At 49.2% G+C, this 15,984-nt stretch overlaps 1 protein-coding gene across 1 annotated transcript in view; it reads left to right on the top strand.

The window, feature by feature from the left end:
- The window catches only part of LOC138304166 (eukaryotic translation initiation factor 3 subunit C-like), a 349,228-nt gene that overhangs the window by 53,666 nt on the left and 279,578 nt on the right, over nt 1-15,984 (top strand). Inside the window, exons 5-6 of the mRNA XM_069243993.1 lie at nt 586-711; nt 1,096-1,150. Of these exons, the coding sequence (XP_069100094.1) occupies nt 586-711; nt 1,096-1,150 (181 nt within the window). The remainder of the gene's footprint in view (nt 1-585; nt 712-1,095; nt 1,151-15,984) is intronic.

The raw sequence follows: 15,984 nt of genomic DNA, 5'->3' as shown, positions 1-15,984 counted from the left end.
TTTTTTTTTTTTTTTTTTTTTTTTTTAAAGCAAGGCACCATTATTTAAATTGTATTTGACAAGTTTGCTTACCTGTTCTTCCAGCAAGGCCACTGAGTAGGGGGTACACCTTAAAACAGTGGTTCCCAACCTTTTCACTTCTGTGGACCCCCATTTTATCAACACTGGAGCCCGGGGACCCCCACTGAATCATTATTGGAAGCGGGGGACCCCCCACTGAGTCAATACTGATAGCTGGGACCTAATATTATTATATTTTTTAAGCAGCCGCGGACCCCCCGATGAGGCTTCGCGGACCCCCAGGGGTCCCCGGCCCACAGGTTGGGAACCACTGCCTTAAAAGATTTCAATAACGTGTGTGGAGGCTGTTACATCCTCTGTCATCTGAGCATAGGTTCCATATTAACATTTGCTTCAGTCTTCTCCTTTTTGCTTTGTTCTTAACCCTGAAACAATCTGCCATGATTTCTCCAGATTGTTCTTAAGTTAATCCCTCCTACTCCGCATTCATCCCTTGTCTACCACTATTGTGAATGCAATTGTGAAATCTTGTTTTGTCTACTACAATTTATTTACTTTTTGCAGATCTGGGAGGATAAGGAAGGTAAGAAAAAGATGAACAAAAACAATGCGAAGGCCCTGAGCACCCTGCGTCAGAAAATCCGGAAGTACAACAGGGACTTTGAAACACAGATCTCTGCTTATAAACAGGTGAGGTGAAAGACGCAGGGCACTGTGAGGTATTGATTACTGCTCATAATCGTCTGGTTGTGCTGGGAGGTTTTAGGCCTGGCCGTGCAGGATAAACACGAGGTGTACAGCTGGAAACTCATAAGTACTTTTTTCAGTATGGGACGACAAATGAAAAGCCAGAAAATTGAATAGCTAAGTGCTGGCTGCTAGCTTGGATTACATCACCATAAATGTAAGATGTTATCACTGTTTCCAAATAGGGGAGGTGCTGCTGCTTTTGCAATCAAGTGAATTTCTTAGCTTTTTTGTAGATATTGTTGCACATTATCCATTTTATTGTACTTTGCCAGTTTTTGAATTCCCTCCAGTCTGGTTTATTTTTTTATTTATTGTTTCTTCAAGAATCCAGAAGAGTCTGCCGATGAAGATGAGGAGAAGAATGAAGAAGATTCTGAAGGTAATGGATGTACAGCTTTCTGCAGTGGGGAATAGTTTGGTTTTTGCAGAGATGTGGCTCCCACCCACTTATGTAGGAATGTAGGAAAGTACAGTCTTTCTTGGCACGGTTACCCCCATTTTGTGTCCGTTTTCTTCCCACAATTAGCAGGGATAGTGCTTAGAGCTCCTCCAAAGGGTCCCTGGGTTCTGCCATCTTGATGCCAAGGTTGGCAAGGAACTCTGGGAGGTTATGAGTGACCAGGCCAGGCAGGTGACATCAGAGCCCCCTCTGATTGGTCACCTAACCAGGTAGGCACCTATCTCCCCTTTAGAGCTATTTAGGGTCTCTCTCAGGGGTGGGTCCTGGGATTCGGTTTGCAAGATTCCAGTAGGACTCCTCTGCAACCACTGCTTCGACTTCTGGCCTCAGGAACTGTGACTGGAACCTCATGGACCCGAAAAGCTCCTTCCAAGAGGAAAGGACTCTTCAACAACATTGTTTCCAGGGCTCCTGCCAGCTTTGCAACATTTTCCTCGCTGTTAATCCTCAGAAGACTGCAACTCTTCAGCCTGGACAAGAAGAAGGAGGAATCTCCCTTGGAGTGAAGGAGTCACTTCCCTGCAACTGCAGGCACCTACAACAAGTGACGACCGGCTGTGTTCATCCCATCTCCTCTGCTGAGCTGCATGGATCCTGCATCACGGGGGGTGGTCCGGAGTAGTCCTCTTGGTCCTTTCTGCCAGCTGTCAAACTTAGGCGGATGGAAACCTTTGCCTTTTTACGCAGGACAGTACCCCCGGGCACTGTGTCTCTTGCAGCTGCTAAGGCTTTTTTGTATCTCCTCCAAGGAATCTTCAGGCGATGTGTAGCTCCAGCCCTCCATCCTGCAAAGCACAGCCTCCTGCATGGTTCTCCTGCGGTGTAGGATCCTGTTTTGTAGTGCTGTGTGGGCTTCTTCTGGGACTCCTATGGATGCTTCCTCTGCCTCTGTGGATTCTGTGCGCTGCTGAGGTTCCCCTGTGGCTTCCCCTTCTGGGTTGAGTCCTCCTGGGCCTTGATGGTCCCCGGCAGCACCTCTTTTCTTCTAACCGCGAGTTTGCCTTTGCCAAGGCTTGTTGGTGGAATTCCTGCACCAACACCTATCTGCAATCTTCCTTCCAGCGTGAGGCCTCATCTGCATCCAGCAGGAACCCTTCTCCGGCTCTGGGGCTGCAGTGCTGACATGTTCTTCCTCACCGTCAACCAACTCCTTCATCCACAGGTGGGTGAGTAGTAGCTCGTACTCCTCTGACTCTCGGACTTGGTCTTTCTTTAGGAATCCACAGCTGGTTTTCTTGCTGACTTGCTGGCTGTCCTCTTTATCTCCTTTTGGCTGGTTTGGGGAAAATCCAGTGTTTTACTCCTGCATTCCCGGTCGCTGGGGGTACTGCGTTACTTACCTCTGGGGTTTTCTAGTACTCCCAGCTCCCCTCTACACATTTTACTTACCTAGGTGGGGGGGTACCTTGTTCGCATTCCTCTTTTTCAGTATAGGGTTTGTGCTCCCCCCAGGGTCACAATTGGTTATTGCTATTTGCACTGTTTTCTAACCTTTCCAATACCTATTTCTGATTACTAGTGTATTACTTACCTCCTAAGGGTGGGTCACCTTATGTAGTATTTTGTGGTGATGTGTTCCAAAAATAAAGTACCTATTTTTGTACAACTGAGTGTTTTCTTTCATGTGTGTAAGTGCTGTGTGACTACAGTGGTATTGCATGAGCTTTGCATGTCTCCTAGATAAGCCTTGGCTGCTCATCCACAGCTACCTCTAGAGAGCCTGGCTTCTAGACACTGCCTACACTTCACTAAGAGGGAATACCTGGACCTGGTATAAGGTGAAAGTACCATAGGCACCCACCACACACCAGGCCAGCTTCCTACAAAGAACAATCGAACAGTGCTGGCTCCTAATTAAATCTGGAATCTAGGTAAAGGAGCCTGCTGTTGACCGACCTGCACACAGATCTTTTAAACAGTAAATCCATTTACCCTGAATGCCCTTGTAATCTACCATTAAGTTGCCCACGGATATAATCTCAAACGTCTGATATATGTTTAGGCCCAATTTTCCAGGTGCAAGACGTTAATTCACGTGTTGCACTGTAGGATAAATATTCCATTGTGATTGAGTTGCTGCTTCCATTGCAGGACCTGTTCCTCACCGTCATGCTACACTATGTCCTTTTAAATTCACCCTACCACTGACCTTGGGTTTAACGTCATTGTCCCTTTTTTCCTTACCTGAAATTTTATTTTCCTAGGGCCTCTTTTTATGAACCCACATTCTGGTTCTGAAGTTTGACTGAACTAGTCTTCCTCCTTTCCCATAATTACACTTTGGGAGAACCATTTTGTTTTGTGTCTTAAGTATTTTTTTCTTACAATTAGTATGTTACAGGAGATGCAATAACAAAATGGTTACTTACCACTAGGAGTCCTTTTGATGCTTGAAGAGTTTTCTGGATTCATATGGTGCGCATCTAATCAGCCATCTAGTGGATGAGTCCGAAATTGTTTCTTCTATCTTCCTCCTCCCTCCCCCTTTTACCTTAGGGCATCATCGTCCAACATTTGATGGAAAGTCCATCTCCTGTGTGCTATGGACGTTCTTGTGCATAGTACCAGTTTTCAGATTCTTTTTACCCCCTTAGCGAATTAGTAATTGGAACCTTCCATTCTCTAGATGTTGACCTCTCCTGTTTATCTCACATTTCCGGGGAGGCGTTCCCCTACTGGTAAATAATCATTTAGTTTTGCAGCATAAATCCTTTTCTAGATTCACATTCTATTTATGAATTTATTATTAGTATTTGCCTCTTGTGGTGGTCAACTTGAAATGTGGTTGAGTTTAGGAACAGATGTAGAAGTACTATGTCCTACCTGTGTTTCCTTGTTTATCATGATGTCCACACAGTAGTGTATGTGTGTTTATATGTGTATGACCATGTTGCAACCATACAGATGTCACTGATGGGCACGTTTGCCAGGAATGCTAGGGTTGCTCCTTTTTTAGGTTGAGCCTGGACATTGCATGTGCTGTCTGCAAGGCTATTTCTCTTATTATAAACCCCCTGAAAGGATTTAGAGGCCAACCGTTATATAACTATTGGTTGCTTTCAAGGTCAGTCATTGGTCGTCTCGTCTCTGGCACTTCCCTCCTCTTCGTTTTGATTCCTGTGTTAGTCCATGACATGAAGCACAGACCAACTAAAGCTACTTGTAGCCAGTGTCCTTCCCCTGCCTGTGCACTTCAAGAGATTTGTAGTGAACTAGGTTTTTGTTGCAGTACTTCCACTCTCCCACCCCCTAAACCACCACCACTTTTTGATGCAACTTTGACAGCAGTGCATTAGGGCGTTGACAACCAGGTCCCCAGTGCCGGTGTTCTTTACTGCAAAACTGTACAATTTGTTTCCCCAAACGGCAAATCCTTTAGCACCCTCTGTTGAGCAACTGCAACATTTCCGGCTGCGTGGGTCTGCTCTCCTCTGGAACTGTGTGAATCCTACAGCACAGGTGGTAGTCTGGAGTGGTCCCCTTGGTCCTCTCTGCCTGCTGTCCAACTTTGCAGACGGTAAGTGTAAAGAAATGGCTCCCTGTTGCAGTTACCCCCCACTTTTTGCCTGATACTGATGCTGACTTGACTGAGAAGTGTACTGGGACCCTGCTAACCAGGCCCCAGCACCAGTGTTCTTTCACCTAAAATGTACCATTGTTTCCACAATTGGCACCACCCTGGCACCTAGGGAAGTCCCTTGTAACTGGTACCCCTGGTACCAAGGGCCCTGATGCCAGGGAAGGTCTCTAAGGGCTGCAGCATGTCTTATGTCACCCTAGGGACCCCTCACTCAGCACAGACACACTGCTTGCCAGCTTGTGTGTGCTGGTGGGGAGGAAATGACTAAGTCGAAATGGCACTCCCCTCAGGGTGCCATGCCAACCTCACACTGCCTGTGGCATAGGTAAGTCACCCCTCTAGTAGGCCTTACAGCCCTAAGGCAGGGTGCACTATACCACAGGTGAGGGCATATGTGCATGAGCACTATGCCCCTACATTGTCTAAGCAAAACCTTAGACATTGTAAGTGCAGGGTAGCCATAAGAATATATGGTCTGGGAGTCTGTCAAAAACGAACTCCACAGCTCTATAATGGATTCACTGAATACTGGGAAGTTTAGTATCAAACTTCTCAGAATAATAAATCCACACTGATGCCAGTGTTGGATTTATTAAAAAATGCACACAGAGGGCATCTTAGAGATACCCCCTGTATTTTACCCAATTGTTCAGTGCAGGACTGACTGGTCTCTGCCAGCCTGCTGCTGAGAGACGAGTTTCTGACCCCATGCGGTGAGAGCCTTTGTGCTCTCTGAGGACAGAAACAAAGCCTGCTCTGGGTGGAGGTGCTTCACACCTCCCCCCTGCAGGAACTGAAACACCTAGCAGTGAGCTTCAAAGGCTCAAGCTTCGTGTTACAATGCCCCAGGGCACTCCAGCTAGTGGAGATGCCCGCCTCCTGGACACAGCCCCCACTTTTGGCGGCAAGTCCAGGAGGAGATAATGAGAAAAACAAGGAGGAGTCACTGGCCAGTCAGGACAGCCCCTAAGGTGTCCTGAGCTGAGGTGACTCTGACTTTTAGAAATCCTCCATCTTGCAGATGGAGGATTCCCCCAATAGGGATAGGAATGTGACCCCCTCCCCTTGGGAGGAGGCACAAAGAGGGTGTTCCCACCCTCCGGGCTAGTAGCCATTGGCTACTAATCCCCCAGACCTAAACACGCCCTTAAATTTAGTATTTAAGGGCTCCCCTGAACCTAAGAATTTAGATTCCTGAAACTACAAGAAGAAGAGGACTGCTGAGCTGAAAAACCCCTGCAGAAGAAGAACAGAAGACACCAACTGCTTTGGCCCCAGTCCTACCGGCCTGTCTCCTGCCTTCCAAAGAAACCTCCTCCAGCGACGCTTTCCAAAGGACCAGCGACCTCTGAATCCTCAGAGGACTGCCCTGCTTCAAGAAAGACAAGAAACTCCCGAGGACAGCGACCCTGCTCCAAAAAGACTGCAACTTTGTTTCAAAGGAGCAGATTTAAAGACCCCTGCAACTCCCCGCAAGAAGCGTGAGACTTGCAACACTGCACCCGGCGACCCCGACTCGACTGGTGGAGAACCAACACCTCAGGGAGGACCCTCCGGCGACTCCAAGACCGTGAGTAACCAAAGTTGTCCCCCCTGAGCCCCCACAGCGATGCCTGCAGAGGGAATCCCGAGGCTCCACCTGACCGCGACTGCCTGAACTCTAATTTCCCGACGCCTGGAAAAGACCCTGCACCGCAGCCCCCAGCACCTGAAGGATCGGAACTCCAGGGCAGGAGTGACCCCCAGGAGGCCCTCTCCCTTGTCCAGGTGGTGGCTACCCCGAGGAGCCCCCCCCTTGCCTGCCTGCATCGCTGAAGAGACCCCTTGGTCTCTCATAGGAAACTATTGAAAATCCGACGCGTGTTTACACACTGCACCCGGCCGGCCCCGCGCTGCTAAGGGTGTACTTTCTGTGTGGACTTGTGTCCCCCCCGGTGCCCTACAAAACCCCCCTGGTCTGCCCTCCGAAGACGCGGGTACTTACCTGCTGGCAGACTAGAACCGGGGCACCCCCTTCTCTCCATTGAAGCCTATGCGTTTTGGGCACCACTTTGAACTCTGCACCTGACCGGCCCTGAGCTGCTGGTGTGGTGACTTTGGGGTTGCTCTGAACCCCCAACGGTGGGCTACCTTGGACCCCAATCTTAACCTCGTAGGTGGTTTACTTACCTGCTAAAACTAACAATACTTTACCTCCCCCAGGAACTGTGAAAATTGCATGTGTCCACTTTTAAAACAGCTATTTGTGTTTTATGTGAAAAGTGTATATATGCTACTGTAATTATTCAAAGTTCCTAAAGTACTTACCTGCAATACCTTTCAAATGAGATATTACATGTAGAATTTGAACCTGTGGTTCTTAAAATAAGCTAAGAAAATATATTTTTCTATAACAAAACCTATTGGCCTAGATTTGTCTCTGAGTGTGTGTTCCTCATTTATTGCCTGTGTGTATGTACAACAAATGCTTAACACTACTCCTTTGATAAGCCTACTGCTCGACCACACTACTGCAAAATAGAGCATTAGTATTATCTCTTTTTGCCACTATCTTACCTCTAAGGGGAACCCTTGGACTCTGTGCATGCTATTCCTTACTTTGAAATAGCACATACAGAGCCAACTTCCTACAGTAAGCCTTTGCTTCTCCTTGCAGGATGGTACCCCTGTGCACTGCGACTCTTGCAGCTACCAAGGCTTGCTTGCTCCCCCTCCAAGGGATTTTCAGTCTTTGTGTAGTCCCGGCCCCCAGCACTTCTTCCATGCCAGGTACAGTCTCTTCTCTACTGCTCCAGCGATGTGGAACTCATCTTCAGGTGTGCTGAGTGGGCCTCACTGTGACTGCTATGCCTGCTGCCAGTGGGTTGCCTCTTCGCGTGACTCTCCTTACTGCTGAGGGTCACCACGGACTCCCCTCCTTGGGTCGAGTCTCTTGAGCCTTGCTGGCCTCTTCAGCCTTGCAACTCGTCTTCTTTCTTTACATTTGCCAAGGCTTGTTGGTGGTTCTCAAGCACCACTGACCAACTGCAACCCGACAGATGACGTGGGACACTGACTGCATCACTTCAGGAACTCCTCTTCATCTCCTGTGCTGCACAGCTGGTCTTCTTCGTCCCCATCAACCTGATCCTGCACCCATGTTGGAAGCTGGCCTGGTGTGTGGTGGGGCCCTAAGGTACTTACACCTTATAGCAGGTCCAGGTATCCCCTATTAGTTTAGTGTAGACCGTGTCTAGAAGCCAGGCTCTCTAGCTGTAGATGTGCAGCCAAGGCTTATCTAGGAGACAAGCAAAGCTCATGGAATACCACTATAGTCACACAGCACTTAAATACATGAAAGAAAACACTGGCTGTTACAAAAATAAAGGTACTTTATTTTAATAACACAATTATCGAAACGTACAAGAGGCAACCCTCCAATAGGAGGTAAGTAACACACTAGATATTTATACTAGTAATCATAAATAGGAATAGAAAACAATCCAAATAGCAATAGACAATAGTGACCCTAGGGGCAGCCCAAATCATATACTAAAAAATTTAATGCGAATGCAGGTCCCCCACCAAGGTTAGTTGAATGTGTAGAGAGAGGAGCAGGGGGAACTAGGAAATGCCAAAGGTAAGTACCACAGTGCCCCCCAGCTACCAGGAAGAAAGGAGTAAGTTACTGGATTTTCCCCAAACCACCCAAAAGGACTAAAAGAAGATATTTCAACACCCAGACAAGACTGCAAGAAACCAGCAGTGGATTCCTGAAGAGGAAGACCTGTGGAAGAAGAGGGCCAAGTCCAGAAGTCACAGAAGTGTCAGGTGGGCGCAGGAGCCACTACCCACCTGGCTGTCCTGCTGTTGACCAACTCCTGCAACCATAGTCTGCAATTCAGTCCTGAAGCCGGAAAAGAGTTACCGAAGGATGCAGTTTACGTCCCACGCCAGATGGAAGATTGCAGTCGCTTACTGGTGTGAAAAAAACATTAACAAGTCTTGTGTAAGGAAATGCCTCCTTGGCATGGTTGCCCCCTGACTTTTTGCCTTTGCTGATGCTATGTTTACAATTGAAAGTGTGCTGAGGCCTGCTAACCAGGCCCCAGCACCAGTGTTCTTTCCCTAACCTGTACTTTTGTATCCACAATTGGCAGACCCTGGCATCCAGATAAGTCCCTTGTAACTGGTACTTCTAGTACCAAGGGCCCTGATGCCAAGGAAGGTCTCTAAGGGCTGCAGCATGTCTTATGCCACCCTGGAGACCTCTCACTCAGCACAGACACACTGCTTGCCAGCTTGTGTGTGCTGGTGAGAACAAAACGAGTAAGTCGACATGGCACTCCCCTCAGGGTGCCATGCCAGCCTCTCACTGCCTATGCAAGTATAGGTCAGTCACCCCTCTAGCAGACCTTACAGCCCTAAGGCAGGGTGCACTATACCATAGGTGAGGGTACCAGTGCATGAGCATGGTACCCCTACAGTGTCTAAACAAAAACCTTAGACATTGTAAGTGCAGGGTAGCCATAAGAGTATATGGTCTGGGAGTTTGTCAAACACGAACTCCACAGCACCATAATGGCTACACTGAAAACTGGGAAGTTTGGTATCAAACTTCTCAGCACAATAAATGCACACTGATGCCAGTGTACATTTTATTGCAAAATACACCCCAGAGGGCACCTTAGAGGTGCCCCCTGAAACTTAACCGACTGTCTGTGTAGGCTGACTAGTTCCAGCAGCCTGCCACACTAGAGACATGTTGCTGGCCCCATGGGGAGAGTGCCTTTGTCACTCTGAGGCCAGTAACAAAGCCTGCACCGGGTGGAGATGCTAACACCTCCCCCAGGCAGGAGCTGTAACACCTGGCGGTGAGCCTCAAAGGCTCACCCCTTTGTCACAGCCCAGCAGGGCACTCCAGCTTAGTGGAGTTGCCCGCCCCCTCCGGCCACGGCCCCCACTTTTGGCGGCAAGGCTGGAGGGAACAAAGAAAGCAACAAGGAGGAGTCACTGGCCAGTCAGGACAGCCCCTAAGGTGTCCTGAGCTGAAGTGACTCTAACTTTTAGAAATCCTCCATCTTGCAGATGGAGGATTCCCCCAATAGGGTTAGGATTGTGACCCCCTCCCCTTGGGAGGAGGCACAAAGAGGGTGTACCCACCCTCAGGGCTAGTAGCCATTGGCTACTAACCCCCCAGACCTAAACACGCCCTTAAATTTAGTATTTAAGGGCTACCCTGAACCCTAGAAAATTAGATTCCTGCAACTACAAGAAGAAGGACTGCCTAGCTGAAAACCCCTGCAGAGGAAGACCAGAAGACGACAACTGCCTTGGCTCCAGAAACTCACCGGCCTGTCTCCTGCCTTCCAAAGATCCTGCTCCAGCGACGCCGACTCGGCTGGTTGAGATCCAACACCTCAGGAGGGACCCCAGGACTACTCTAATACTGTGAGTACCAAAACCTGTCCCCCCTGAGCCCCCACAGCGCCGCCTGCAGAGGGAATCCCGAGGCTTCCCCTGACCGCGACTCTTTGAATCCAAAGTCCCGACGCCTGGGAGAGACCCTGCACCCGCAGCCCCCAGGACCTGAAGGACCGGACTTTCACTGGAGAAGTGACCCCCAGGAGTCCCTCTCCCTTGCCCAAGTGGAGGTTTCCCCGAGGAACCCCCCCCTTGCCTGCCTGCAGCGCTGAAGAGATCCCGAGATCTCTCATAGACTAACATTGCGAACCCGACACTTGTTTCTACACTGCACCCGGCCGCCCCCGCGCTGCTGAGGGTGAAATTTCTGTGTGGGCTTGTGTCCCCCCCGGTGCCCTACAAAACCCCCCTGGTCTGCCCTCCGAAGACGCGGGTGCTTACCTGCAAGCAGACCGGAACCGGGGCACCCCCTTCTCTCCATTCTAGCCTATGTGTTTTGGGCACCACTTTGAACTCTGCACCTGACCGGCCCTGAGCTGCTGGTGTGGTAACTTTGGGGTTGCTCTGAACCCCCAACGGTGGGCTACCTTGGACCAAGAACTGAACCCTGTAAGTGTCTTACTTACCTGGTAAAACTAACAAAAACTTACCTCCCCCAGGAACTGTGAAAATTGCACTAAGTGTCCACTTTTAAAACAGCTATTTGTCAATAACTTGTAAAGTATACATGCAATTTTTATGATTTAAAGTTCCTAAAGTACTTACCTGCAATACCTTTCGAATGAGATCTTACATGTAGAATTTGAACCTGTGGTTCTTAAAATAAACTAAGAAAATATATTTTTCTATACAAAAACCTATTGGCTGGATTTGTCTCTGAGTGTGTGTACCTCATTTATTGTCTATGTGTATGTACAACAAATGCTTAACACTACTCCTTGGATAAGCCTACTGCTCGACCACACTACCACAAAATAGAGCTTTAGTATTATCTCTTTTTACCACTATTTTACCTCTAAGGGGAACCCTTGGACTCTGTGCATGCTATTCCTTACTTTGAAATAGCACATACAGAGCCAACTTCCTACATCTTGGCAAAGGCAGAAGTTGCTGCCTGGGACCAGCAAGGTCCTTGAGGACTCAACCCATGGGGGTAGTCCTGGGGGGACCCTCAGCAAGGCAGAGAGTCCACAGGAGAAAATGAAACCCCCACTGGCGACCCACTGGACGAGGAACCAGGAGTCGCAAAGGAGCCCACGCAGCACAGTTGTAGAAGGGTCCCACGCTGCAGGAGAAGCAGGCAGAGGGCTGTGCGTCGCAGGAAGAAGTACTGGAGCTACATGGAGCCTGAAGATCCCTTGGAGATAATGTCAACAAGCCTTGGTAGCCACAAGAGATGCAGTGCATAGGGCTACTGTGTTGCGTGGTAAGGCAAATGCTCACCTCCACCAAAGTTGGATAGCTGATAGAGCGGACCAAAGGGACCACTCCAGACCACCACCTGTGATGCAGGATCCACGCAGCTCAGGATGAGGGGAGATCTACGCAGCCGGTCGTCGTTGCAGTTGGTGCCTTTGATGCAGGGGAGTGACTCCTTCACTCCAGGAGAGATTAATTCTTTCTTCGCGTGCAGAGTGAAGACTTGCTGCCCTCGGAGGTTGCACAGCCGGGTAAATGTTACAGAAGCTGGAAGGAGGTGTGGAAACAATGTTTCAAGCAGAATCTTTGTCGTGGATGCAGATTGTCTGTTCCTGGAGGGTCCATTTGCGGTTCCAGTGGCTAGAAGTCGAGGTAGAGGTTGCACAGGAGCCCTGCTGGAATCTTGTAAGCCGAATCTGAGGACCCACCCAGTTAACCATCTATCAGGAGGGGGCTCTGATATCACCTGCCTGCTCTGGCCAGTCAGATGCTCCCAGAGGTAACTGCCCTCCTTTAATTCAAGATGGCAGAATCGAGGGACCCTGTGGGCACCACCCCTGGGGTGGTGATGGACAGGGGAGTGGTCACTCTCATTCTCTTGACTATTTTCGCATCAGAGCAGGGATTGAGGGCCCCACAACCAGTGTAGACTGGTTTATGCACGGAGGGCACCAAATGTGCTCTTCAAGCATACTAGTGGCTTGGGAAGGCTACCCTTCCCAAGCCATGTAACACCTATTTCCAAAGGGAGAGTGTGTAATCCTTTGTTCAGCCTTCCTGGTTTTGAGCTGATCAAGCATCAGGAGGGCAGAAACCTGTCTGAGGGGTGGCAGAAGCTTTGGCTGCCCTGGAAAACCCCAGAAGGCTGGTAAGCACAATGCTGTGGGTCCCGTAAGGAGCCCCACAGTGGATGGAATCATACTTAAAATATTGGCAACAGTATTGGGGTATGATTCCCCGATATGTGATACCAAATATGCAGAGGAGTTACCATTGTGTAGCTGGACATGGGTAGTGACCTATGTCCAGTACACACACACAATGGCGTCCCTGCACTCAGGAAGTCCAGAAAATGGAACTGGAATTCGTTGGGGCACCTCTGCTGGTGCAGGGGTGCCCTCACACACAGATATGTGCATCCTGCCCTCTGGACTAGGAGGGCCTACCATAGGGGTGACTTACAGTGACCTGGTGCAGTGACCTGTAGTGAAAAGGGTGCATGTGCCCTTTCATGCAGGCTGCAATGGTGGGCCTGTAAATACACTTTGCATGGGCTCCCCATCGGTGGCATAATTCATGCTGCAGCCCATGGAGGATCACCTTGTATCCCAATGCCCTGGTTACCTGATTACCATATACTAAGGACTTACATGGCAGGCACTAGTGTGCCAACTGTGGGGTGTATGTGGTACAGGTAACTAAGTTAAAGGGAGAGAGCATAATCGCAGGGGTCCTTGTTAGCAGGATGACATTGAGCACAGTCAAACACACTGACAACAGGCAGAAAATGAGGGTAGCCATGCCAAGAAAGAGGGTAGTTTCCTACAATCCACAGAAGAGTGGGCATTGACCCTTGCCACAACCGGACACTCCATCACGAACTTTACTCGATCCCCTTCCTTTACAGCTCCCCTTTTGTCAGAATCCACCTTTGAGTTCTTCCAGTCTTGTTTGGGTCTAGCACAGTCCTTTTCCAAAGTCCCCCTCTTGGGTTTGGGGGAAAAACTGGTACTTACCTCTGCTCCCCTGAAGAAGGTATAACACCCTCACCCCCTGCTGATTAGCCTTCCTAAGGCACCAAGACTCAAAGGGCTTCCGGCATTGAAAGATTAATCTCACAGGAGTGGAAGCGTCACCTCTCCTCCCATTTCCCGCATCCCCCCCCCCCCCCATCCCTCGTCACTCAGAGCCCATTTGGCACCTTGACAGGCATGAAAATTAGCTAGTCAGGTGGGCGTGCCATCTCCAGGTTAGTACCACCCCTAAGGTAGGCTGCTGTTAGGTGGACACAAGTTTTCAGAAGTAGTCATCTTTGTGATGGCATGCTTAGGGATTATGGGAAAGGGTGATGCCCACTTCCCACAGGAAGTCATGATAGAGCAGGTGTAGTGACCCCAAGGGTCAGTAGCCCATTTGCTACTACCCTAAATACCCACATAATGCCCCTAAATTCTGTATTTAGAGGGGCCCTTAGCACCAGAGAAGTACATCCTGACGACCTAAGAAGAGAGAGGACACTGAAGAGCAGCAGAAGAGAAGCAAAGAAGCACCTGACCTGGTACCCGCCCCGCCAGCCTGTCTGCATCCCTTGTGGAAAATGCTCCAAAGTCGACTCGTCCTGCAACTACGGACTCCAGAAACCTGTGAGGACTGCCAGCCTTTGAAAAAGACTCAAGACCTCTTGTGAGCAGTGGACTGGTTCTAAAGAATCTCCAAAAGAGAAGGCTCTGTGCCCATTAAAACCGTCAAAACCTGACACCCAAAGCCACCATTGCAGTTGAAGCAGGCCACCGGACTTCCCCTGCTATCCAGAGCTCAAGTCCATTGTGGTTTCACTCCTCCTTGACTCCCCAATGTTTCCTGCAACCTCTGCATGCAGGACCCCCTCAACCACTTCTGCTCTGGTACAGAAAAACTTGACCCTTAAGCACACCCCTGCATTCGTCACCCCTGGGCCTTGGAGAAGAGGACCAAAGTTCCCACCTGAGCCCACTAGCTTCCTGGACAGAGTCTGCAACCGACTTACGATGAATGCTCCCCACAGGATAACATTGGGCAACCGGAGCTGAAAAAAGCACCTCTGCACCTGGGCCCTCGAGTGCCTCCCTATTGGTGCTGCCTTGGACGTTGCCCCATACTTTCCTTAATTTCAGAAGACTGGTCGTGTAGGTCGCTGCTAAGTACTAGCTGGCAGAACTTGTTCTTCCTTCATAGGATAACATTGCAGAACTCAGAAATTGCACTGTAAAATTTTTATAGTTCAAATTTGTTGATTAAAGTTTGGCACACCCGCTTACAACCACTGGCCAGTGGGAAAGCAGAGAAAGTATTGGCTTATAAGGTGTATGTACCATCCTTAAACTATGAACCCCTCTCTTCCTGCCTGAACACCCACCAAGAGGACCCAATCAAAGCAATGCCCATGAATCTTTCCTTAGTGTATTAATGTTACTGTGTAGTGTTGGTGTATCTGGTTAGTCTTGCTGAGGTGGCTCCGCAAGTTGAAGTAATCCTAAATACCACGAACATGTTACTTGTTGAAACCCCATAGATAACAAGGTGATAACTGGGGCCCATACCTCTCTGTATAATGTTAAGGTGAGTTTTTTACATTCCCAGTATGTGCCACAACCGGTGTAGCCACAGCTGGTGCATTGAAAGTCTGTCAGACGCCCACAGTGCAAGAATTGTCTGGTGTGCAGCCCCTAAGGCAATACTTATTTGATGGCCTCTTCGGGATCTAAGTGGGTACGGGAGAGGGTTGGGAAGTCCTAGAAGAGTATAAGTTGGAAATCTGGGAAGGTTCGTATCTAAGCAGGTGTCTGTCATCCAGGACTGTCTCCCACAGTGGAGCTACCGTGGGGCAGTCCCAGAGAAAATGGAACAGAGTCCCTCTCTGTCCGCAGTGATGCCAGCAGGTCGGGCTTCTGCTTATGGAGCTGGTGGCTACATGTCTGGCATGATAATATACATTCCCCCTTTCTTTCCCGGAAAGCTGTCCAGTTCTTGTTCCTATTGTCTCTGACTTGAAGCATTATCTAATGGGAGAGCTGCCTAAAGAAAGCTGTATAGTTCAGACACCATCTTTTTGGTGCTAGTTTTCAAAATGAGCCATTTTTCAAATGCCGTCATTGGGCGACGGGCTCTGCTGTTAACAGTGCTGTGGGAAAGCCAATGTCTGACTTGCATGTAATGTAGTTGCTCTGATTCTGGGAGCTTGTACCCTTGTCTCAACTGGTCAAATGGAATGGGACCTTCTTCATCAAAGAAATGCCCAATGGAGCAGCAGTCTTCTCTTTGCCACTGGAGAAACACTGCTGACTCTAGACTGGGGGTGAAATCTGAGTTCCCGGACAATGGGTTTAGGGGGCAACGAAAATGTTGTCAGGCCTTTGCATGTGGCGACCAAGTCTCAGACCCTCAGCGTTTACTGTGTTAACGGGTAAGAATATAGACCCCATGCTCGTTGTGGCCATTCGAGGAATGGAATTTTCTACAGCTGGGTTCAAGCCATCGCTTCGGTCCATGAAGAGCCAGTGCTTTTCTGACTCCGGCTGTGACCACTCCACAAGGTAGCAGAGTTGCGTGGCTTGGTAGTAGCCCTGAAAGTGTGGGATCACCAGACCACCCC

Source organism: Pleurodeles waltl, chromosome 7 (genome assembly GCF_031143425.1).
Source record: "Pleurodeles waltl isolate 20211129_DDA chromosome 7, aPleWal1.hap1.20221129, whole genome shotgun sequence".
Taxonomy (NCBI): Eukaryota; Metazoa; Chordata; class Amphibia; order Caudata; family Salamandridae; genus Pleurodeles; species Pleurodeles waltl.
Note: the sequence above shows the minus strand (reverse complement) of the source record. Positions and strands in the feature narration are given on the sequence as shown.